At 41.7% G+C, this 25,987-nt stretch overlaps 1 protein-coding gene across 1 annotated transcript in view; it reads right to left on the bottom strand.

Moving 5' to 3' along the window:
* Nucleotides 1-1,570: 1,570 nt before the first annotated feature.
* Nucleotides 1,571-25,987, bottom strand: part of LOC134344532 (Golgi reassembly-stacking protein 1-like) — a 63,979-nt gene continuing 39,562 nt past the window's right edge. Inside the window, exons 5-9 of the mRNA XM_063044495.1 lie at nt 20,735-20,865; nt 18,610-18,745; nt 9,250-9,379; nt 5,846-6,007; nt 1,571-4,797 (exon numbers count right to left, since the gene is read on the bottom strand). Of these exons, the coding sequence (XP_062900565.1) occupies nt 4,532-4,797; nt 5,846-6,007; nt 9,250-9,379; nt 18,610-18,745; nt 20,735-20,865 (825 nt within the window). The 3' untranslated portion in view covers nt 1,571-4,531. The remainder of the gene's footprint in view (nt 4,798-5,845; nt 6,008-9,249; nt 9,380-18,609; nt 18,746-20,734; nt 20,866-25,987) is intronic.

Genomic DNA, 25,987 nt, shown 5'->3' on the forward strand with positions numbered 1-25,987 from the left:
ACGTAGAGCAGTTCTTTCTCCTTTGATTAACCATGACAAAACTATTTCAGACCCGGGCAGTCTCCACAAAGAAATAAGATGATTATGCGCAAAATTCCTACAGAATGTCTTCAAAGTGAAGGAAGTTAATCAGGCCCTTAGAAGGGCCAACGGAAAAACCAGGAAACCTAACAAGGGGAACCTGTCACTACCGCCTGTCTTCCCTACATTTCCATGATTTCTGGAAGGATCACCAGGATTCTGAAGAACTACCGGATTAATACCATCCACAAGCCCCTAAAAGAAGCTGAAATCACAGCTCATGCAGGTTAAAGATGACCTGGGACTCAGGACAGCTGGCGTTTACAGGATTCCCTGTGAATGTGGAGCAGTGTATATCAGCCAGACGGAACGCACAGTGGAAACCTGCATTAAGAAGCATTGGTTTATCCATTTGGGTTACCTGGAGAAATTGGTGGTAGCAGAATATTGCATTTGCAATAGCCCTAGGATTGACTTCAACAGTTCAAAACTAACTGTGCCACACCAATGGTTTTTGGGACTGCCTGGTAAAAGAAGCCATTGGAATAAAACTAAAAGTAAAGAATTTTAACAAAGATGAATGTCTTGCTCTACGAACTGGAATTTGATTGTAAACAAGGAGAGACAGCAGAAACCCGATTGGATGAGGACTAACCAATCAGGAGGAATGGGCAAAGGGGTACAAGTACCACTGGACTAGACATGCCCAGGCATTATCCCTGATGAAGATGGCAGTGTTTGCCATCGTAACTTTGGTTAAAATCAATACCTGTACCTGGCTGGAAGCCCGAGAATAGTCTATACCATTAACTTGGCCTCCACAGCCATCTGTGGCAATGAATTCCACAGATTCACTACCCGCTGGCTAAAGAAATTCGTCCTCATCTCCGTTCTAAATGCACATCCCTCTATTCTGAGGCTGTGCTGTCATGTTCTATACCCACCCACTATAGGAAATATCCTTCCCACATCCACTCTATCTAGGCCTTTCAGTATTCAATAGATTTCAATGAGTTCTCCTTCATTCTTCTGAACTCCATCAAGTACAGGACCAGAACCATGAAATGCTCCTCATATGTTAACCCTTTCATTCCAAGAATCATCCTCATGAAGCTCCTCTGGGCCCAATGCTGTAAAAAAGCCTCAGCATTACACCTTTGCTCTTATGCTAAAGAAATTCCTCATTTCTATTCTAAAGGGGTGTCCTTGTATTGTGAGGCTGTGCCCTCGGTGAAAACATCCTCTCCATGTCCCATGTCTAGGCCTTCTGATATTCAGTAAGTTTCAATAGGAAACAACTCCCCCACCCCTGGCCCATCCCCATTCTTCTAAACTCCAGCAAATACAAAACATGCCCAGAGCCACCAAACTCTCCTCATACATTAACCTTTTCGTTCCCAGCATAATTCTTGTAAACCTCCTCTGGACCTTCTCCAATGCCAGCACAAAGTCCCACTCAATAGAGTCATCAAAACGGACGATCCAGCCACTTTTCCATTAGATGGGATCTTACGTTAGAAATTCAGACCAGATTAAAAATGTAGTACTCATTAAAAATTTTAATGCTTTCAAAAAGACATTATTCATTAACCCATCATTCAACATAAAACCATATATTATATTTTTGTCAAAAGAACACAATTATCTTTTGTCAACATTCACCTTCTCAGGAATTTCTTATTGCCAGTACAGTGTGTCATTTATGTACAGATTATATGAAAAGCAACACCTATCGACATAAACACACTTACAGATGTGGAAGTTAAACTAGGCCACAAACAGACTGAATGCTGGAGGTTTGACAAAAGGAGGTTCAGGCTGGCTTGTGGGAGTGAGCATGAGTGTTCAATCCATTGGCAACACTTTTATTTTAACAGGACTGGCCTCCTGGTCATTTGATCCTTCCTGCCATGATGGAAAGGTGCAACCGTGAAGCAGTGAAAACATTTTCGTGGCAACGTGAATACAAAGCTGGCGAAATGCTGATGTCATGCGAACATTTAGAGTCACGGTGTGGACTAGTAACCCAGCACATTTCATCTGGTAATTCAAACTGTCTACCAAAATTTGCACTACAAGAACTATTCAAAAAATTGAAGATGATCAAGCATTTTAGGGCTGTTCATCTAATACATGACTATTTAAATAAACACCCATTAATTGGTATAATACCAATGCCATGAAACCTTTAGGAAAACAGAATTGACCTCTTGAAAGAAACCATGGTGAAGATACTATGCATCATCCCCTTTGGCAAGTTGCTCACTTAAGCTGCATCATTCTGACCTTGTTCGAGGTCTTTCAGCACCCTATAATTTACCGGTGTTCTTGATAAGAGATACAACAAATGGGGGCATCAGTGGGTTTGGAAAATCAAGAATTAGCAAACAGCAATCTTGACAGGAGAATCTTGGTTAAAAACTTCAAAGGTCTCTCAGCATCTTCGTAAAACAGAGCGACATTCGAGCTCTGCAGAGATTACTTTGATCCAAAATGAGTGTACATCTCACAGCAGTACAGATGTTCCACATCTAGTCTAAATTATTCCCCAGCAACGTGTAAACATGATTGTTTTATGTCTTAGTGTATTTAAAAAGCCCCATTTAAACAGTGACCATAACTTAAGTATCAGTCAGACAAAATAAGGTTCAGTGATTAAGGAAAAATAAACACTCCCACTTAAAAGAAAGCGCTACTTATAAAATATGTTGACAGGAAAATTACTGGCGTTGTAACCGGTTAGAACATTGGCTTCAACTGTATGTTCCTAGAAACTAGAAAAATTCTACCCACATGTAGAATTAACCATGCCCCTATCACAACTTTAATCAGTCAGTACCTTGTGCGTTACTAGGAAAAGCATTTCAAAAATCCTCAAACCCTTCATTAATTGGCACAAATATTAAGCAGCATCTGAAGTCACCTATTTAAAATGTAAGCTGATGCATTGTGCAAGGTTATGCTTCTGCAAAGTAGTATTTTGTGGAAAGAAACCGCAACACATTCTAAACGTGACTTGTTTAGGTAATACAGAATTAACACTGTGGAAACTCTGTATATTATACTGTACTTTCAATAATTATTTCAATCAAAGTAGAAAGCTGTTTAGTCTTTGGCTTAAACGTGGCAGGACATAGCAAAGGAAGTGCCTTGGAAATAGCTAAAGAAACAACTGCTTTCAGTGATTACTGCTGGAATTTACTTGTGGGAAGCCGTAAGAATTGGACATAACTATAGCACCAGCCAAGATCAGAGAGCCTCCTGACCACTGTGAGAAGACCGGCCAAAGTCCTAATTGCCTCAGTAAAGCAGAAAGTAAAAAAATGTAAAATTGTTATCCAAAAATCATAATGTTTGCATAGATATGAATTATCATAGTTGGAGAAAGAGTGCAAAATCAATTGTTTGCCTTTTTTAAAGCCTTAAGTAAGGCAACTAGTTAACACAATAGCTAGACTGTCCTTTAAGTCGAGTTATACGGAACTAATATGTAAACACAGAAGAGGTTATTAATGTCCATTTCTCAATGTACTTCTATGCCTGAGAATGAGACGGAATGGTTGTGTACCCAGGGAGTTAACCGGGTTTCACTGGTTCAGTAGTAAAGTGGAAGAATTATGTTTTTGCAATTTATTTAACCCAGAGACATTAAATATCTTCTATTGACAACAGTTTAACTTTGGGAAAAAGAAAAAAAATAACACCAGGATATGAAAGAAAAATCAATAAAGACAGGTAGCTGATACTGTGTTAAATTCTACACTCTTACATTTACTCTATATGCACCTCCAACTCAATCATCTCACTGGTATTCCACCCAACTCTCAACAAGCAACATTTCCTTCAAACAGTAACAACTTTCTGCTCTGAGCAAACTACCTACATTCAGCTTGAAGGACAGAGAATAAAATCGAGTGACTTAATAATCAAAGGGATCTGAAGTTCCCAATATATTCTGAAGTTCAGGAACTCTTCCGGTCTTTCTGCTCATAGCCACTGCCTCAAATTCTATCCAAAAATCTAACAGCACTAATCCTATGTTGCCACGGTAGTGTTGCACTGAAGAAAAATATATTTAGAAGCCAAAAAAGAGCTTAAAATATATTTTCATTAGAATAATTTTCCATTCCAATTCCATTCCCCTGACTGTAGCTTAAAAATGATTCTGAACAATTAAAAAATAAAATTAAGGTAACTTTTTTTAAGGAAAAGGGAGGCCTGTGGTCAGAAACAGAGATTTAGCAAACAGTTACAGTAACTTTCAGTGAAAGATTCCTCATTGCTTCTTGCACCTTGGAACAAGTAACTTCAGGCATCCCACACTATGACAGAAGCCATGAAATTGTCAGTGTTGTTTCCTTCAGACAAGGAGCAAAGATACAGGCCTAAATACATTTGCTTGCTTCATGTACAATAGTTACCAGTTTATACATTTAAAAGTAAACCCAGGTAAAGCAATTAGTCACCATAGAAGTCTAATGTGCTGCTGTGCATTGGTTGTGTAGTCTTCTCAACTCAACAATCCGTCTGTTTCATCTTTGGTCAATTGGGGGTCGTGGGTGGTAGAATCTTCCTCTTGCAACGGCTGTTCCTTCTGATCCTCTGGTGAAGACTCTGTCTGGGCAGTATCTGGTGACATCTCAGCAGAGGAAGGGGATGAAGTGGCGGTCATGTCCAAGAGATCCTGATCTGGTTCTCGTTCCAGTGAGGAAGCAGCAGCAGGGGGCGCTGAACTACCAGAGGTCTGACCTTCGGGAGTCACTGCACCACCTTGGTCTACATTAGAAACAAAGCAATACACAAATTCGCTGTCAGTCAATCAGATACATTCACTGTCAATTATTGCAACACATCTTCCCCACAATGGATTGGTTTAAAAGCAATGAGAGCAGTTAATGTCTATTCAGTCATAACCACTGGCAGCATAATGCAAGTTGACAAACTGAGGAGGTAGGGAATTAAGTTCATAGGCAAAGCAACTAAAGCATGGACTAGATGGGCCAAATGGCCTGTTTCTGTGCTGTAGCACCATGTGACACTTAACTGGGATCTCATCTCAAATTTAAAATATTGTCTAGGAAACATAATCAACATATTTAACCAATTGTTTTGTAGTTTATTAGACCATGAAACATTTTTATCAAAATAGCATTCATGGATTCACACACACAATTTAGGAACAATTTCTTCCCCTCCGCATCAGATTTATGAACAGTTCATGAATACCTTTTCTGCACTTCTAATACACTTTCTTACTGTAACATTAAAAAAAATTGTACTCTAACTGCAAAACAACAAATTTCATGACTCAGTGATAATACACCTGATTATGACACACACACACATACACTCCACAAATAAAGGCTATGCTTGGGATTAGCAGGAAGACAAAGTCAGCTTTGACTGTTGTAATGTTTCTGGTGTTGGAGTGTACAATCTGGCAAAGTTCAAAGTTCACTGTAAACTCATTACCAAAGTCTGCTTATGTCTCCATATACTACCCTGAGATCCACTTTCTTGCAAGCATTCACAGAAGAACAAAGAAATCAAACAGAATCACTGACAAACTGCACACAAAGAATGTGGCAAAAGACAAATTGCAAATACAAAAAAAAACCAAATAAATAGTAAATAAATAATACTGAGAACATGAGTTGTAAAGACCTTGAAAGTGAGTCCATAGGTTGAGGAATCAGTTCAGTGTTGAGGTGAGTGAAGTTACCCACACTGGTTCAGGAGCCTGATCGTTGAAGGGTAGTAAATGTTCCTAAACCTGGTTGTGTGGGACCTAAGACAACTAAAGCTGGCTATTCGTTACACTTACCAGAGTGGAGGTCAAGTTCTTCATTGGTGAGAAAGCCATCCGTTCCTGTATTGCTTTCTGTTGTTGCATTAAAGGTGGATGAGGAAGAAGAGGACAGTGACGCGTTCAATATTTTGGTTAGGTCATGAGTCACGGGGACATCGATGGAAGCAGGCGGAAAACCTGTTCAAGAGTACAAGTGACAGATTAAACCATGACCCATTATCTACATTTCTGGGCGCCTCTATACATTACAACATGACCTCAGCCATCTAATTTCTGTAACAGTCTATCAACGAAACAGTACAACAATCAGCAAAGAGAATGGTATTAAAGAAAACGTTCATTATGTCTTCAAGGTCAGGCGGCTGCAAATTGCTAAACAAAATCAACAACAATACCCTTTCCCCCCATGCTAATGCTGTACACCCACATTAGGCCGTTATCCCTCTACACCTATCCTACGTTAAGCTATCTTCAAAGAGAGTGAACCCTCACAAGGCGGAAGGTCCCGATGGAGTACCTGGTAAGGCTCTGAAAACCTGCACCAACCAACTGGCGGGAGCATTCAAGGACATTTTCAACCTCTCACTGCTACGGGTGGAAGTTCAAAAAGGCAACAATTATACCAGTGCCAAAGAAGAACAACGTGAGCTACCTTAATGACTATCGCCCGGTAGCACTCACATCTACAGTAATGAAATGCTTTGAGGTGGGTCATGACTAGACTGAACTCCTGCCTCAGCAAGGACCTGGACCCATTGCAATTTGCCTATCGCCACAATAGGTCAACAGCAGATGCAGTTTCAATGGCTCTCCACACGGCTTTAGACCACCTGGACAACACAAACACTTACATCAGGATGCCGTTCATCGACCATAACTCAGCATTTAATACCATCATTCCCACAATCCTGATTGAGAAGTTACAGAACCTAGGCCTCTGTACCTTCCTCTGCAATTGGATCCTCAATTTCCTAACTGGAAGACCACAGTCTGTGCGGATTGGTGATAACATCTCCTCTTCCCTGATGATCAACACTGGTGTACCTCAGGGATGTGTGCTTAGCCCACTGCTCTACTCTCTATATTCCTATCACTGTGTGGCTAGGCATAGCTCAAATACCATCTATAAATATACCATTGTTGATAGAATCTCAGATGGTGACAAGAGGGCGTACAGGAGTGGGATATGCCAACTACTGGAATGGTGTTGCAGCAACAACCTGGCACTCAACATTAGTAAGACGAAAGAGCTGATTATGAACTTCAGGAAGGGTAAGACGAAGGAGCACATAGAGGGATCAGAAGTGGAGAGAGTGAACAGCTTCAGGTTTCTGGGTGTCAAGATCTCTGAGGAACTAACCTGGTCCCAACATATCGATGCAATTATAAGGAAGTCATGACAGTGACTATACTTCATTAGGAGCTTGTAGGGATTTGGTGCGTCAACAAATACACTTAAAAATTTCTATAAATATACAGTGGAGAGCATTCTGACAGGCTGCATCACTGTTTGGTATGGGTGGGGGGGGGGGGCTACTGCACAGAACCGAAAGAAGTGCAGAAGGTTGTAAATTTAGTCAGCTCCACCTTGAGTACTAGCCTACAAAGTACCCAGGACATCTTCAAGGAGCAGTGTCTCAGAAAGGCAGCGTCAATTATTAAGGACCTCCAGCACCCAGGGCATGCCCTTTTCTCACTGTTACCATCAGGTGGGAGATACAGAAGCCTGAAGGCACACACTCAGAGATTCAGGAACAGCTTCTTCCCCTCTGCCATCCGAAATGGACATTGAATCCTTGAACATTACCTCACTTTTAAATATGTATTATTTGTCTTTTGCATGATTTTTAATTCTATTCAATATATGCATACTGTAATTGATTTATTATTTTATTATTTATTTATCTCCCCCCGCCCCTATATTATGTATTACATAATATAATTACATAATATTACTTAGCTGCTGCTAAGTTAACAAATTTCACAACACATGCTGGTTATATTAATCAAAGTATTGAGTATAAGAGCTGGAATGTTATGATGAGGTTGTATAAGGCATTGGTGAGGCTGAATCTGGAGTATTGTGTTCAGTTTTGGTCACCAAATTACAGGAAGGATATAAATAAGGTTGAAAGAGTGCAGAAAAGGTTTACAAGAATGTTGCCGGGACTTGAGAAACTCAGTTACAGAGAAAGGTTGAAAAGGTTAAGACTTTATTCCCTGGAGCGTAGAAGAATGAGGGGAGATTTGATAGAGGTATATAAAATTATGATGGGTATAGATAGAGTGAATGCAAGCAGGCTTTTTCCACTGAGGCAAGGGGTGAAAAAACCAGAGGACATGGGTTAAGGGTGAAGGGGGAAAAGTTTAAAGGGAACATTAGGGGGGGCTTCTCCACAGAGAGTGGTGGGAGTATGGAATGAGCTGCCAGACGAGGTGGTAAATGCGGGTTCTTTTTTAACATTTAAGAATAAATTGGACAGATACATGGATGGGAGGTGTATGGAGGGATATGGTCCGTGTGCAGGTCAGTGGGACTAGGCAGAAAATGGTTCGGCACAGCCAAGAAGGGCCAAAAGGCCTGTTTCTGTGCTGTAGTTTCTATGGTTTCTATGGTTCTATAATAAACCTGATTCTGATTCAAATGCCTTTCACACATTGTATTTGTATCTGTCTCCATCACTCCCCCGGCAGCATGTTCTTGATAACCACCACCACCTGTGAAATGCCTACCTCCAGAACCTCCTGTATATACTCACTTTATTAAGCACAGGAGTGGAACCTTGTGTGGTCGCCTGCTGCTGTAGCCCATCCACTTCAAGGTTCGAAGTGTGTGTTCAGAGATGCTCTTCTGAACACCACTGTTGTAACGTGTGGTTATTTGAGTTACTATCACCTTCCTGTCAGCTTGAACCAGTCCGGCCATTCTCCTCTGACCTTTCTCATTAACAAGGCAATTTTGCCCATAGAAGTACCATTCACTGGATGTGTATTGCTTTCCACACCATTCTCTGCAAACTCTAAAGATTGTTGTGCTTGAAAATCCTAGATCAGCTGTTTCTGAGATACTCAAACCACCCTGTCTAGCACCAACAATCATTTCACTTAAATCACACTTCTACCTCATTATATTTGGTTTGAACAGCAACTGAACCTCTGCAACATGCTGTTATGTATTGAGTTGCTGCCACATGATTGAATGATTATTTATTTGCATTAATGAGTAGATGCTCCTAATAAAGTGGCCACTGAGTGTATTTCTAACCCTCATCTCAAATCTGTGCCCAAAGTGATTCTTGTGGAATCTTTCAATTCAGGTTTGCTGAGTAGGACCTAATTTCTTTAACGAAGGGAGCTTCTGTGGATCTTCTGACATCAGTATCTTTGATTTCAGAGTGGAATTAAAATTATTCATTTACCTGGATCCATTACACGCTGTATTGGAGGAGGAAGGAGGGAGCTTTCCATTGTCAGTTCTGCCAGTCCCTGCTCCAGGCCTGAACTCTCAGCAGGTCTGTCAGTCGGTGTGCTGGGGGCTACCAACGGTGCCTAATAAATAAATAAACAAGTATTCTACTTTACTTTCAGCATGCTTGATGAAAACCATACTGCAAAAGACAATTCAAATTGGGTCACTTCATAACGCTGCTACTGTAAATCTCAATCTGAAAAGTACTCCTGTTGGGGCCTCAAGGTCGCACACCAACAGGCTCGTTACCCTTTAACTATCTGTCCCCTGCACTGGCATGGATAATTTCATTCACTACTACTCTGGACTGTATACAGCATACAAACTCACTTTCAAAGACTCTTTACAACTCATGTTATCAGTATGATTTCTATTTGCACAGTTTGTCTTCTTTTGAATATGGGCTGCTTGTCAGTCTTTGTCTGTTTGTGTATCATTTCTTGTAAAATTTTATTCCATTTCTTTTTTTCCTGTAAATGCCAGAAAGGAAATGAGTATCAAGGTAGTATATAGTTAACATATATGTACTACTTTGATAATAAGTTTAAGAATGTATCTCACCATGAACAGGTTCTTGAGTTATCAGGTAATACAGGTGTCTCCCACTTTTCGAATGTTCGTTTTACGAAACTTCACTGTTACAAAAGACCTACATTAGTTACCTGTTTTCGCTAACAGAAGGTGTTTTCACTGTTACGAAAAAAAGCAGCGCACACTCCGAGCAGCCAAGCTCCTCCCCCTGAACTGCATTCTAGCCGGCATTGCTTAAACAAGTGCTTGCGAGCAGCCGTTAGCAAGATGAGTTCTAAGTTATCGGAAAAGCCTAAAAGAGCTCATAAGGGTGTTACACGTAGCATAAAACTAGACATAATTAAGCGTTTCGATCGTGGTGAACGAAGTAAGGACGAAGTGAGTTTGGCTTGTGGAAGTTGACGAAGATGATGTTGAAGAGTTTTTGGCATCCCATGACCAAGAACTGATAGATGAAGAGCTGATGCAATTGGAAGAGGAAAGGATAACAATCAAAACCGAATGCAGTAGCGAACGGACCGAAAGTGAAGTCATCCAGGAACTGAATGTGAAGAAACTGCGTGAGATTTTCGCTGCAATGATAAAGTATGACTTTAATTTTGAAAGGGTACATCGGTTTAGGGTATATTTGCAAGATGGTTTGAGTGCTTACAAAGAACTGTATGATAGAAAAATGCGCGAGGCTAAGCAGTCAAGCATACTGCCGTTTTTCAAGCCTTCCACATCAGCCACAGCAGATGACCAACCTCAACCTTCAACACCGAGGCAGGCAGACATAGAAGAAGATGACCTGCCTGCCCTGATAGAAACAGACGACGATGACAGTGTCCCACCACCCCAACCCCTGGGCCGCGGACCGATACATTGCTGTGGAGAATGCAGTGGTAGCTGGGATGCACCCAACACATCTTTAAGAAAAAAGCCGAAATAAACATGCTAATTATTTAGGTGCCGCCCGGCACTTAAATGTCGGCCCAGGTCATAGACGATTGCCGATTGCGTTGCCTCTGATCTGGGTCGACATTTACATGCCAGGCGGCACCTAATTAATTAGCTTGTTTATTTCGGCTTCTTTCTTTAAGATGTGTTGGGTGAGTCCGGGCTACCGCTGCACTACTGCATGCTTTGTGGATCGGTATCGGTCGGCGGCCTGGAGGTTGGGGACCACTGCACCACCCCAGCCTCTGACGACTCAGCCTAACACACCATCATCAGTGTGCTCGCTGTCTTCCCGATTCCAGTAAGTGATACTACAATGTACATACATTATTTCTACTTTATATAGGCTGTATATTTTTATGTGTTATTTGGTATGATTTGGCAGCTTCATAGCTTAAAGGTTACTGGAGAGAGTGTTTCTGCCGCGAGCGCTTGTGTGAGATTTTCGCTACGGTGGACAGTGCAGCAATGATTGTAGATACATTATTTCTACTTTATATAGGCTGTATATTTATCATATCATTCCTGCTTTTACTATATGTTACTGTTATTTTAGGTTTTATGTGTTATTTGGCATGATCTGTTAGGTTATTTTTGGGTCTGCAAACGCTCACAAATTTTTCACACATAAATAAATGGTAATTGCTTCTTCGCCTTACGACATTCCGGCTTACGAACCGTTTCATAGGAACGCCCTACCTTCAGATGTGAGGGAAACCTGTATAGCTAACACTGACCACAAAATACAAGTTTGGCAATTACGTCATGTCTGCCCTTCTCTCCTTTGATGCTAAACCCATGCAGCATTTCTGGCAACACACACAAAATGCTGGACGAACTCAGCAGATCAGGCAGCATCTATGGAAATGGATAAACATCGATCTGTTGGGCTGAGACCCTTCATCAGGACTGGAATAAGAGGGTGGGGAGGAGGGGACGAGGGATAGATAGAAGGTGATAGGTGAAGCCAGGTGGGAGGGAAAGGTAATGGGCTGGAAATGAAGGAATCTGATAAGAGAGGGGAGTGGGCCATAGGAGAAAGGAGATGATAGGCGGGTGAGAAGAGGCCAGAGTGGGGAATAGAAGAGGGGAGGGGGAGATAATTGTTTTCAAACTGGAAGGAGAAATTGATATTCATGCCATCAGGTTGGAGGCTACCCAGACAGAATAGGTGCTGCTCCTCCACCCCAAGAAGGCCACGTGCCTGATGTCTGCTGAGTAGTGAGATGGATCTGGTCCCCAGTATCAGAGTGTTAGGAATAGGATAAACAGGATTGGTTATTGTAGCAACATGGTGGGCTTCAGTGAGCCCCTCCTAACAGATATGCCCGTGACGGCACAATGACCCCAGCTCTTCACATGGTCAAATACTGTTCCTGCAGTCTGTCCAAATTTGCATGGAGAATGGTAACCTGGGAGGCTATTGAAGAACAAGATCTGATGAGAACACGGCCCAGCAAAAGCCAAAGCCGTCAACAGAGGAGCAGATGGTCAAGAGGATGTGAAGGGTTTTGCTAAAATTTACAATCTGAGTATAAACTGGGTCTGGTTTATAAACACAAATGATTCTATTTAAATCTAACAAAAATCTGTTTAGTTTTCAACTCTCTTAATCTGGCAGTTTAAATTACAGTGTTATATAGTGGGAGACCGTACCCTCCAGGTAGTTGTTGGGTAATGAGCTAGACCTCGTTGATGGAAATTAGGTCACTCGAGATCCTTGGTACCTGGGAAAGCAAGTCACTGACAGCTAAAATGCACATGTCTTTAGCACAGTCACTTTCAAGTATGGAATCCATGGGGCATAGAATTTGGTGAACAAGGGACTCCAGTGAGATTGAGGTGAAAATGAAGAGTTGAATAACTGAATAAATTAAATAAAGAGATTATTTTAATTCATGCATGGCAGAGCAAGAGATGCGTTATAGATGGAATACTTGGGAGGTGACAGAAACCACTAAGATCCATGGTGAAAGCAGCTCCTATCAACGAATTTCAGGTCAGAGACAGAAATCCAGACACTGCATTGTATCAAGGAACAGGTAAGTTATCTGGATACTACAAAGAAGGCACACCCTTTACACTAATGATTTTGTCAGGTAAGAGAGTATGACTAAGAGTGAGGCAGGTTTGAGGATCCAGAAGGTCATGTCACAAAGGGCCTTGTACCTTGTGCTTGCTCAAGTTACAAAGCACTTGCAGCTTGTTGGGATTAATTTCCCCAAGTAGGGGTTTCAAACCAACAGGTTTCAATAGGTACATTTAATGTCAGAGAAATGTATACAATATACATCCTGAAATTCTTTTTCTTTGCAAACATCCAAAAAACAGAACAGTGCCTCAAAGAATGAATGACATTTAAATGTTAGAACCCCAAAAGCCAGAATCTCAATATAAAGATCAGTTTTCAGGACAGAGAAGAAATTTCTTCACCTTCTGGGCAATTAATTCTTTGCAGTTCCCTAACAGGGCTGTGCAGGCTCAAACACTGAATGTATTTAAGACAAAGCTATACATTTTAAATTTCAAGGGAATTGGCTATGATGTTGACCAGTGTAACAGGCATCAGGTGTTGATTACCTACCCAACTTTCATTTAAGAATATGCACCTATTAATAAGTTGATATGATGTTTATTTATTTATTTAGAGATACTGCGTTGAACACCCTCTTCTGCTTAATGAGCCTGCAACATCCAGCAGCCCACCTATTTAACACTAGCCTAGTCACAGGACAATTCACAGTGACCAACTAACCTATTTACTGGCACATCTTTGGACAGTGCGAGAAACTGGAGCACCTGGAGAAAACACGCACGGTGACAGTAAGGATGTGCCAACCAGATCTGAACTCCAAACTGTGACACCCTGAGCTGTAACAGCATTGCAATGCTATGCTACCATGGCACCCGTGGTGAGCTATAATTAAGCCTGCACTGCTCCTCTACTATTTATGGTGAGGACCGACAAGTACCTGTGGATGCACCTGTCTGACAGACTTGAGTAGAGCACCAGCACAGAGACTGTGGACAAGAAGGGCCAGAGTCACCTCTACTTCCGGAAGAGACAGGTCCTTTGGAGTATGCAGGCCTCTCTTTCACATGTTCTACATGTCTTTTGTCACCAGTACAATCTTCTATGTGGTGGTGTGCTAAGGCAAAGGCATCAACACGAGCAATGCCAACAGGCTCAATAAACTGATTAGAAAGGCTGGCTCTGTTATAGGAGTCAAACTGGTCATACTGGAGGCTATCAAATCACAAACAAGAGAGAATCTGCAGATGCTGGAAATCCAAGCAATACACACAAAATGCTGGAGGAACTCCACAGGCCAGGCAGCGTCTATAGAAAAAGAACAGTCAACGTTTCGGACCGAGACCCTTCAGCAGGATTGGAAAAAAAGATGAGGAGTAGATTTCAAATCTACTCATCTTTTTCTCCAGTCCTGCCAAAGTGTCTCGGCCCGAAACGCTGACTGTAATTTATTCCATAGATGCTGCCTGGCCTGCGGAGTTCCTCCAGCACTTTGTACTGGAGGCTGTGGTAGACCAAAGGACCCTATGGAAAACCCTGGCAATTCTGGACAATGTTTCTCACTCTCTGCATGCCACCTTGGCTAAACAGAGGCAACTGCACTGCTCCAAAGAGCGTCATATGAGGTCATTCTTACCCTCAGCCATTAGGGCTCAACTTATAGCTGGGGAAGTGATGACCAGCCCCTCCCCTCTCTTGTTGGACTGTTTGAAGTAATTTATTTTTTATTCTTTCTTACTTCTCTTCTAATATTTGTATATCTGTGTACTTGTAATGCTACTGTGATACTGTAATTTCCTTTGGGATTGATAAAGTATCTATCTGTCTTGTTAAGATCAGCAAACTATTTTCATTGTAATGATTTGGAGTCACTCAAACTTACAGCTCCCCCAACTGTTTTCAATTTGTTACTGCAAGAAGTTCAGAGATTGATGGTTATACTTAATATCCACAGCCTGCATTTACAGATAGTGAAACATCCACAGGAGCGTCAGCACTATGGAAGTGTTAGTAACCACAAAGAGAAGGAACCAAGGAGCTGATTATTGACCTTCAGAGGAGGAAGCTGGAGGTCCATATGTCAGTCCTCATGGGGGAGTCAGAGATGGAGAGGTTTAAATTCAGAAGTTTAAATCTTCCAGCATCTGCATATTTTTTTTTCTCTTGTTCGTGAGGTTTAAATTCATTTCAGAGGACCTGTCCTGGGTACAGCACGTACTTTCCAACCATCTTCACCTTGCACTTTGTTCAGTTTTAGTTTGGTGTTATCATTTTCAGAGGATCTATCCTGGATCCACACGCAAGTGCTATTACAAAGAAAGCATGGCCACAGCTCTTCCTCCTTAGAAGTCTGTGAGCATTTGGCATGACATCAAAAACTTTGACAAACTTCTATAGATGTACAGAGAGTATGTTGACTGGTTGCATCACAGCCTGGTATGGAAACACCAATGCTCTTGAACGGAAGGAAAATCCTACTAAAAGTAGTGGATACAGCCCAGTCCACCGCAGGTAAAGCCCCACCACTGAGCACATCTACAGAGAGCGCTGTCACAGGACCCCCGCCACCCAGGTCATGCTCACTTCTCACTGCTGCCATCAGGAGGAAGGCACAGGAGCCTCAGGATCCACACTACCAAGCTGAGGAACAGTTATTACCCCTCAATCATCAGGCTCCTGACCCAGTGAAGATAACTAATCAACTTCACTCGCCCCATCACTGAACTGTTCCCACAACGTTCAAGGACTCATCGTCTCATTTCCTCAATATTTATTGATTATTTATTAATTTTATTTTGTATTTACACAGTTTGTTGCCTTTTGCACACTGGTTGTTTCTCTGTCCTGTTCAGTGCAGTCTTTCACTGATTCTACCGTTTCTTGGATTTACCGAATATGCCCATAAGAAAACAAATCTCAGTCGTACATGGTAACATATATGTACTTAGAGTTAAATTTACCTTATATTTTGTAAGTTAGGATACTGGATTGCTTCAAAGATGAGGGTGTTTGAGGATAAGGAAACCTGTAGAAATGTTCAAGGGGGATTTTTCAGAACTTACAGCTTTGGTAGGTGAAGGCTCTGTAGGTAATGTCAGAACAATTAAACTGAGATTCATATTGGACTTCAAAATCGGATGTGCAGAGAGATCCAAGGGATGTGGATTGCAGAAAATAGATAAACTAGACAATTTTCTTTTGGAAAGAGTGGAAGTTCTTAACTGAAATTTATTCCCATTATATTAAAGGGGCTTTATTGCTGCTGTTTTGTTATGACTGCTCGTGCTGTTCTGTGGAGCATTGTGGGCATGCTACTTTGGTGCCAGAACGTGCGGCGACAAGACTTGTAGGCTGCCCCCAGCACACCCTCAGTGTTTTGGATGTAAAGCAAACAATGCAGCTCAATGTATGTTTCAATATGTGTGAGTTAAATAAAAGGTATCTGACTCACAACACTAATTTCTTGACACTTTGAATGCAGAAGCAGAGCTGCATTAAAGGATATGCAGTTCAATTCTTAAACTTTCATCAAGAAGGCGGGAGGAGAAGATGGCGGTGCGACGCAGTGTACGCAGCCTCTCTGGTGAAATGATATCGTACTTGTTAAATAGGGTACCGTGCACAATTCTGATTTGATGGAGACAGCCATAAGAAACACAGAGGAACATCTGGAGAAACTTCTGAAATGCCTGGTTCGCTGCCGCTGCTACTGTGCGATCAAGAATCGCCAGAGGGAAGGCCCCAAATCCTCAGCTTTGCCTGCTGCTGGCGGCCGGGGCTGGGGTCGAAGCGCTCAGTAGAGATGGTGCTCGGTGTCGGAGGGCTGGTCGGAGGTTCGAAGTTTTCGGACAACTCAGAGTCAGACTGTGGTTGGGCATGGCAGGGAGAGTTTTCTTCCTTCTCTCGTCTGAGTGAGATGTGAGACTTTCGAGAGACTTGAACTTTTTTTTACCATGCCCATGGCCTGTTCTTCATCAAATTACGGTATTGCTTGCACTGTTGTAACTATATATTATAATATGTGGTTTTTGTCAGTTTTTCAGTCTTGGTCTGTCCTGTGTTTCTGTGATATCACACCAGAGGAATATTGTATCATTTTTTAATGCATGCATTACTAAATGACAATAAAAGAGGACTGCGTGTCCTCATAATCTAATCTAATCTAATCTCAAGAATAAACACTGTAGAAGGTAAGATATTGATAATACTAAATATACAACTGGAGACAAGAGTGTGATGGCATGAAATCCAGAGGAGATTGACCTATCTGGGATGACAAATCAGAAACACAAGAGATTCTGCAGATCAATGTTCCCTTCAAGGTGTGCATGCACACACATCTTTTGCTACTAACGCACAAAGGAATTTAAACTGCGCACAAAGGTTGTCACCGTCTACCTCGTTGGCATGTTAAGTATATTTCAAGATCATACACAATCACATTTCCTTTTCCAGTTTCAGATGTGGACAGTGCTGACAACATGGAGTCTGCAGATTTTAGAACTGGCTTATTTATACTGTTTTTATTGAAGAAATTATTCAGTGTGCACGTTGTAGTCACTGGGCAAAAAATTGCACAGCACAAGATTTTTGCGTACACTAGTCATGACAAACTAGAGGGAACATTGCTGCAGATGCTGGAAATCTTGAGCAACACACATAAAATGCTGGAGAAACTCAGCAAGATGAAGGATCTCGGCCTGAAACATTGACTGCTTATTCCCCTCCATACATGCTGCCTGACTCGCTAAGTTCCTCCAGCACTTTGTGTGTGTTGTCTTAGATGGTATGCTTCAGCTATGGGGAGAGACTGGAAGGCTGGGTTGTTTTATTTTGAGGAGAAAAAGTTGAGAGAGGGCCTTATTGGGACAATTCTGTGATAGACAGAAAGGACTTGGGAGTATTGCATGCAGTTTGGTCGCTTCATTATAGGAGAGGTGCAGAGACGATGCTGAAAATGTTAACCAGGATGCTGCCTGGATTCAAGAGTATGAGCTATAAAGAAAGATTGGACACACTATGGCTGTACTCCCTTGAGTGTCAGAGGCTGTGGGGAGACCTGACAGAGGTTTACTTAAATTATGAAAAGCACAGATAGCATCCGTTAGAATCTTTTCCCCAGTCTAGTAATATCAAAATCTCAGGAGAGGGCATGCTTGTAAAGATAGAGGTGGGTAGCTTAAAGGTATGCAAGGGGCATTTTTTTCATTACACAGGAAGGTGCTCACAGTAGGTCTCAGAATAGAGTACTGGGGACAATTGTTGAAGTAGGTAGTTTGATGGAGGTTAGGAGACTTTTAGACAGACACATGACTATGAAGGGTACGGAGCGATATGGATGATACACAGGAGGAGGACATTTCATGTAAATTAACATCAAGACTGGCACAACACTCTGGGCCAAATGGTTCACCCAGTGCTGTACTGTCCTATGTTCTATGATAGCAAAAAACATTTCTACTTGGCAGAGATTTCAATAAGCAAAGAGCATACAGTTAGGGTAAGTACGTAAGAGATTAAGGAGGAGATTTGTGGAAAAGAGTGGCTGAAATCCATCATGTCAGAGAGATGACAGGCACAGGTACTTCCACAATATTTAAGAAGTATTTAGATGGACATCTAAACACTATGGCATAGGCTATGGGTCAAATGTCAGAAAATGGAATTAGTTTAGCTAGTTACCTGGCTAGCACAGATATGATGGACTGAAGAGCATGTCTCTATGGGTTTATAGGCAAGTATGACAATTGCATAGAGAGTTTCTGTAAGACCGAGGTCAGTGTCGTGCACAAACCAGCAGCTACCCACCTCTGTGTATCCATTCTCTGGACTCTCAGGTACAGCACTTGCCACAGGGGGTGCTGGAATCTCTATCTTCTTCTCTGGCACAACAGGTCGGGAGGGGATTCTGTGCAAATAACCGTATCCAATGCCACAACCCAAACTGAAATAGAATAAAGCGCAAGGCGAAACTTGAAATTTTTTGGAAGTAAAGCTCTTTTGAAGCATTATTAATCTGCAACACTAACTCCATCTCCACCACTGCTGGGCTGCCAGATCTGTTCAACATTTCTGTTTCTACCAATGAACAAACATTTTACTATGCATGCTTAAAAAAGTTACTAGAATTGGTGGTTGAAATTGTTTTGAAAATTTTATTTGAGAAGGTTCAGTAGATCAAACAACTTTTGTACTGAGGAAAAATAAACAAATGCTTATCCCAAACAAGAGAAAATCTGCAGATGCTGGAAATCCAAACAACACACACAAAATGCTAGAGGAATTCAGCAGACCAGACAGCATCTATGGAAAAAAATACAGCCGACGTTTCAGGTAAAGACCCTTCGCAGGACTGGAGAAAAAGAGCTGAGGAGTATATTTAAAAGGTGGGGGAAGGGGAGAGAGAAACACAAGGTGATAGGTGAAACCGGGAGGGTTTCAATGATATACAGAAGGCCACACCCTACCAGAGATAGGGTTCCTCTTGTCCTCACCTACCACTGCACTGGCCACACTTCACCTGTGAGTCTGTTGGGCTCATTGTGTGTGTCCAGTGCTCCCGGTGCGGCCTCCTGTGTATTGGTGAGACCCGATGCAGATTGGGAGACCGCTTCGCTGAGCGCCTATGCTCTGTCTGCCAGAAGAAGTGGGATTTCCCACTGGCCACCCATTTTAATTCCATTTCCCATTCCCGTTCTGATATGTCAATCCACAGCCTCCTCTACTGTCGTGATGAGGCCACTCTCAGGTTGCCTCATTCCGGCTGGGTAGCCTCCAACCTGATGGCATGAACATTGATTTCTTGAACTTTCGATAATGCTTCCCTCCCTCCACCATTCCCCACCCCCTTTTCCCTCTCTCACCTCATCTCCTTGCCTGCCCATCACCTCCCCCTTTTCTTTCTCCCATGGTCTTCCGTCCTCAGATTCCCCCTTCTCCAGCCCAGTATCTCTTTCACCAATCAACTTACCAGCTCTTTACTTTATCCCTTTCCCTCCCGATTTCACCTATCACCTTGTGTTTCTCTCTCCCCTTCCTCAGCCTTCTAAATGAACTCAGCTTTTTTTCTCCAGTCCTACCGAAGGGTCTCAGCCCAAAACGTCAACTGTAGTTTTCTTCCATAGATGCTGCCTGGCCTGCTGAGTTCCTCCAGCATTTTGTGTGAGGCGCTCATCCCACTCACTGCTGAAATCACAGTCTACACAGCCACTAATACGACTGAGAAAATTTAAGTGGAAGCAACAAATTTAACACGACTGCTGAGAGTCTAACTGCCTCTGATGCATAGCTGCTGGGAAGTTAACACACAGAAAATGCTGGAGGAACTCAGCAAGTCAGGCAGACCCTATGGAAAGAAATAAAGTTGATGTTTCAGGCCAAGACCCTTCAACAGGACTCTGGAAGGTTTATCTCTTGCCGTTGATAGGATTTAATTAATCACTTTTATTAGCCGCACAAAAATTTCTGTAAACTACTTATGTTATTTAGAGATAAAATAACATGCCCTTCCAGTCCAACGCTGTCCAATTACACCCACATGACCAATTAACCAACTAACCCATACATCGTTGGAATGTAGGAGGTAAACGGAGCACCCAGAGGTCACAGGGAGAACGTACAAACTCCTTACAGAGAGAGGTGGAATTGAAGCCAGGTTGCTGGCACTGTAATAGCATTACACTAACCACTATTTCTGCTGCTATGGTCTAACATTGCAATGGCTTAAGGCACAAAACTGCATTTACTGGAGTGGGGTGAGAAACTAAAAAAAAACACCATTCGTCATTTTTAAAAAATCACTCAAGCCTTTCTTCCTGCCTGATAGCAAAGGAGGGAGCAAACACACTTGGAAAATGTTCAATAGTTAATAAAATTCCATGATTGTGTGGTCTCCACACCAAACAGATTATAAATTATAACAAATACCACATACCTTCCTTCTCCTCCCCAAGCACCATTGGGCGTAACTATAACGTCTCTGGTGGTATCTGTCTCACTATTATAAACCAGCAGTTTCAAGGGTTTTCCTTCAAATGCCTCAACCAGGTTGAAAAAATCTTCAGACTGGGTAAAAAAGATTGGTTGATTTAGACACGACTGAATCAATTACCTCTCACCGTGACATTATCCACACAATGACTAACTTATAAAAAGGCAAATATCTGTGATATTTCAGTCAGATGGACGTAATGGCCAGGGTGAAGCTGACATATAAAATGTTTAATTTTACAGGAATCTGTCATTACTAAATTTATTGTCCATATTAAATGCCAGAGAAGGCAGTGGTGAGGAAGAGTTCCTTCAAACTACGTTGGTCCATGTAGTGTATGTAGGTTTACAATTCTGCTTTGTAGAAAGGTCCAAAACTTCAAACAGCTAAATAATTTCTGACATTACACAGAATATAGAAATGTATAGTACAGTATAGGCCCTTCAGCCCACGATGTTGTGCCACCTTTAAAGCCCACTCTATGATCAATCTAACCCTTCTCTCCTACATAGCCCTCCATTTTTCCATCATCCATCTGCCAGTCTATGATTTTCTTAAACATCTCTGAAGTATTCACAGTGTCCTCACTGTGAAAGACACTAGCAGTGTGCCAGAGGTCCGTGAGTGTCAAGGAGCAGGTGTGAGTGCCATTGCTATTACAAAGGAAAAAGTGCTAGGCAATCTCAAAGGTCTTAAGGTGTACAAGTCACCTGGACCAGATGGATGACATCCCAGAGTCCTGAGAGAGGTTGCTGAAGAGATAGCAGATGCATTGGTCATGATCTTTTCAAGAATTGTTTGATTCTGGCATGGTCCCAGAGGACTGGAAGACTGCAAATGTCACTCCACTCTTTTAGAAGGCAAAAGAAAATAAATTATGGGCCAGTTAGCCTAACCTCAGTGCTTGGGAAAGTGTTGGAGTCTATTATCAAGGATGAGGTTTCGAGGTACTTGGAGACTAATGATAAGTCAAAGCCAGCATGGTTTCTGTAAAGGGAAATCTAGCCTGAAAAATCTGTGAAGAATTCTTCGAGGAAGTAACAAGCAGGGTGGACAAAGGAGAGATAGTAGAAGTCATTTATTTGGATTTTCAGAAGGCATTTGATAAGGTGCCACACATGAGGCTGCTTAACAAGGTAAAATCCTATGGAGTTACAGGAAAGATACTGACATGGATAGAGGAATGGCTGACAGGCAGAAGGCAGTGAGTGGGAATAAAAGGGGCCTTTTCCAGTTGGCTGCTAGAGACTAGAGGTGTTCCTCAGGGTCAGTATTGGGACCGCTACTTTTCACATTGTTTGTCAATGATTTGGATAATGGAATTGACAGTTTTGTGGCAAAGATTGCAGATGATATGAAGAGAGGTGGAGGGGTAGGTAGTGCTGAGGAAGCAATGTGATTACAGCAGGACTTAGACAAATTGGAAGAATGGGCAAAAAAGTGGCAGATGGAATACAGTGTTGAGAAATGTATGATAATGAACTTTGGTAAAAGGAACAATAGTGTGGACTATTATCTAAATGGGGAGAAGGTTCAAACATCAGAGGCACAGAGGGACTTAGGAGTCCTCGTGCAAGACTCTTAGAAGGGTTAATTTATAGGCTGAATCTATGGTAAAGGCGGCAAATGCAATGTTGGCATTTATTTCAAGGGGAATAGAATATAAAAGCAAAGAGATAATGCTGAGGCTTTATAAGTCTCTAGTCAGGCCACAACTGGAGCATTGTCAAGTTTTGGGCCCCATACCTCAGAAAGGATGTGCTGTCATTGGAGAGAGTCCAGGGGAGGTTCACAAGGATGATCCTGGGAATAAAGGGGTTAACATATGAGGACCATTTGACAGCTTTGACCCTGTAATCGCTGGAATTTAGAAGAATGCAGGGGGATCTCATTGAAACCTACTGAATGTTGAAAGGACCAGACAAAGTGGACGTGGAGAGGATGTTTCTTATGATGGGGGTACCCAGAACTAGAGGGCACAGCCTCAAAATTGAGGGGCGACCTTTTAGAACAGAGGTAAGGAGGATTTTTTTTAGCCAGAGAGTAGTGAATCTGTGAAATGCTCTGCCACAGACAAGTCCGTGGGTATATTTAAGGTAGAAGTTGATAATTTCCTATTTGGTCTGGGCATCAAAGGATAAGGTGAGAAGGCAGGTGTATGGGGTTGAATAGAATCTGGGATCAGCCATGATGGAATCAGCCATGCGTACTCGATGGGCTGAATGGCCTAATCCTGCTCCTATGTTTCATGGTATCTGCTTGTACCGTCATTCCTGGCAAAGTTTTCCACCCACTCCCCATCCTGTGTAAAAAAACTTTCTTCTGATATCCCCCCATATAGTGTAAAAAAATTACCTCTGACATTCCCCCCCCCCCCCATACTTTACTCCAATCACCTTAGAATTATGCTGGCTCACATTAGCCATTTCCATCCTGGGAAAAAGACTCCAGCTATCCATTCAATCTATGCCTCTTATCTTGTACACCTCTATCAAGTCACCTCTCATCCTTCTTTGCTGCACAGGGAAAAGCCCTAGCTCTCTCAACCTGTCCTCTGAAGATGTGCTTTCTAATCCAGGAAGAATCCTGGTAAATCTCCTCTGCACCATCTCTAAAGCTATAATGAGGCAACCAGATCTGAACATAATATACCATGTGTAGTCTAACCAGAGTTTTAGAGACCTGCAACGTTACTTTGGGGCTCTTGAACTCAATCCCCTGACTAATGAAAGCCAACAAACCACACGTCTTCTTAATCACACTATCAACTTGCACAGCAACACTGAGAGATCTATGGATATGAACCCCAAACTCTCTGTCCCTCCATACTGCTAACAATCACGCAATTCATCCTGTATTCTGCCTTCAAGTTCGACCTTCAAAGTGAATAAATCGACACTTTTCCAATCTGCATCTTGTCAATATCCTGTTGTAACCTATGACTACTTTCTACACTATCCACAACTCCACCAACCTTTGTGTCATCTGAATCAGCTAAAGGACAATGCTGTTCTGCAGTTGCTCAGCCACCAAAGTTGTTGCTGGAGTTACCGCCATTGGAGATGGTGCTCTTTCCTTCCAGCTTCAGGCAAAACTAAATATCAGGTAACCAGATGCTAAGCAGTTAAACCTGCAAACAGATGAAATGTAAATGCTTGCTGCTTATGATTAAATACCTTTACTAGTCTTCTAACTATTTGACTTCCTATAGATGTTATGGATTTATAGATGCTACATACACCGAGTGTACGTTTGTAGCCTCACACTGCTGTAGACCATCCATTTCACGATTTGATGTGTTGTGCATTCAGAGATGCTCTTCTGCACATCACTGTTGTAATGCAGAGTTATTACTTCTGAGTTATTTCAAACAGTTTTTTGAGTTACTGTCACCTTGAACCAGTCTGGTCATTCTCCTCTGACCTCTCCCATAATAAGACATTTTTGCCCACAGAACTGCCACTCACTGGATGTTTTTTTTTTGCTTTTTACACCATTCTCCAACTATAGAGACGGTTGTGCGTGAAAATCCCAGGAGATCAGCAGTTTCTGAGATACTCCAACCACCTTGTCTGGAACCAACAATCATTCCATGGTCATAGTCACTTAGATCACATTTCCTCCCCATTCTGATATCTGATCTGAACAAAACTGAACCTCTTGAACGTGTCAGCATGCTTTTATGCATTGAGTTGCTGCCACATGATTAGCTGATTAGATATTCACATTAATTAGGTGTACAGGTATACCTAATAAAGTGATCACTGAGTGTATAGTAAAGCTCCCTCAACTCTGACTCAATCACACTATTCATTTTTCATACAATATAGAAGAGCTCCAGCTATACTTAGTGAGAAGGGCAAAGAAAATGTATTGGAGAATACACCATTGGGAAAGATATCCAGGTAGGGAAAGTTTGAAGTATGACACAAAAAACATGGGGGGGGGGGTGTTAGAAAATTTGATGCATATTGGTTATGTATGGTGGGAAGTAGATTGCAGCTGCTGACCAAAAAAGCTGAATTATTAGCAAAAAACATATGTTAGTGTACATAGTTCGCCAACTTAAGTAAACAAGAGAGGTCTTATAGAGAAACAGTTTTGGCAAGCAATCCTCAGTTCCCATTCATGTTTGGATATCGAATTTAGATTGTCTGAAATTAAAAGGGCTATTAATGGCGCTGGTCAGGTGTCACCTGGAAAAGACGATACCTATTACAATATGGTTACATGGCTATCAAATTCAAAACTTATGTTGGTTTTGAAATTCTTTAATACGATATGGCTGACAGGACGACTTCCTGCTTCCTAGAAATTAGCGGTTGTTAGCTCTATACTGAAACCTGGTGAGGATCAATCAGATCCTTCCACTTACAGACGTATTCGCTAACTTCACATATATGTAAGATAATAGAACAAATGGATAAAGCAAAGCTTATTTTGTGGAAAGTAGTGGAAACTTAGCTGTATACCAATCTGGATTTTGTAAAAGGAGCCCAAGCATTGAAATTATGTTGTGGTGCTATTAAATCATCTCTAATTTTGGCATTACTGGTAGAAAAGGGTGAAGTACTGTACCTTTACATCTCCACAGGTTAGCAATGGTTTATTGGGTTAACGTTAGAAGACAAAGTTGGTCATCCAATATTGGCAACATTAGTGTTGAAACCACTGCATTTATAAGGTCTTCACTTTTGGGTGGATGGAAATGAATGGGCACAAAATCTTGGGTTGTTTAATGTGTATTATGATCCCATTGTATCCACTTCTGTCTCTTCTCCATGGTTTTTCTCTTTGCTTGTGGGATTTGGGTCTTCAGGAAACAATCAAGACTAGGAGTGATTGTTTATCAGTGACCCAGAAAACTCAGCAAATATAGGCAAGGCAGATATTATGGATTCTTACATATCTACACAGATAGCGCAAAAAATCCAGTGACAGGTCATTCAGGTGTTTCTGTTTATATTCCAAAGTTTCCGGTGACGATTAAGATTATCAGACAAAGTATCAGTATTCACATCTGAGATGGTTGCTAACATTTTAGATTTGGAATGGGTTAAAGAAGTAGGGACTGATTACATTCTTCTGTGCTCTGATTTGTTCTCCATCTTGACATCTATTAAAATAGGTATTTCAAATTTTTCTTGAGATTAGACAACATCTTCTGAGACTGCAGGATCTAGATTTGTGTCTACA

The sequence above is a fragment of the Mobula hypostoma genome, chromosome 3 (assembly GCF_963921235.1).
Source record: "Mobula hypostoma chromosome 3, sMobHyp1.1, whole genome shotgun sequence".
NCBI classification, from domain to species: Eukaryota; Metazoa; Chordata; class Chondrichthyes; order Myliobatiformes; family Myliobatidae; genus Mobula; species Mobula hypostoma.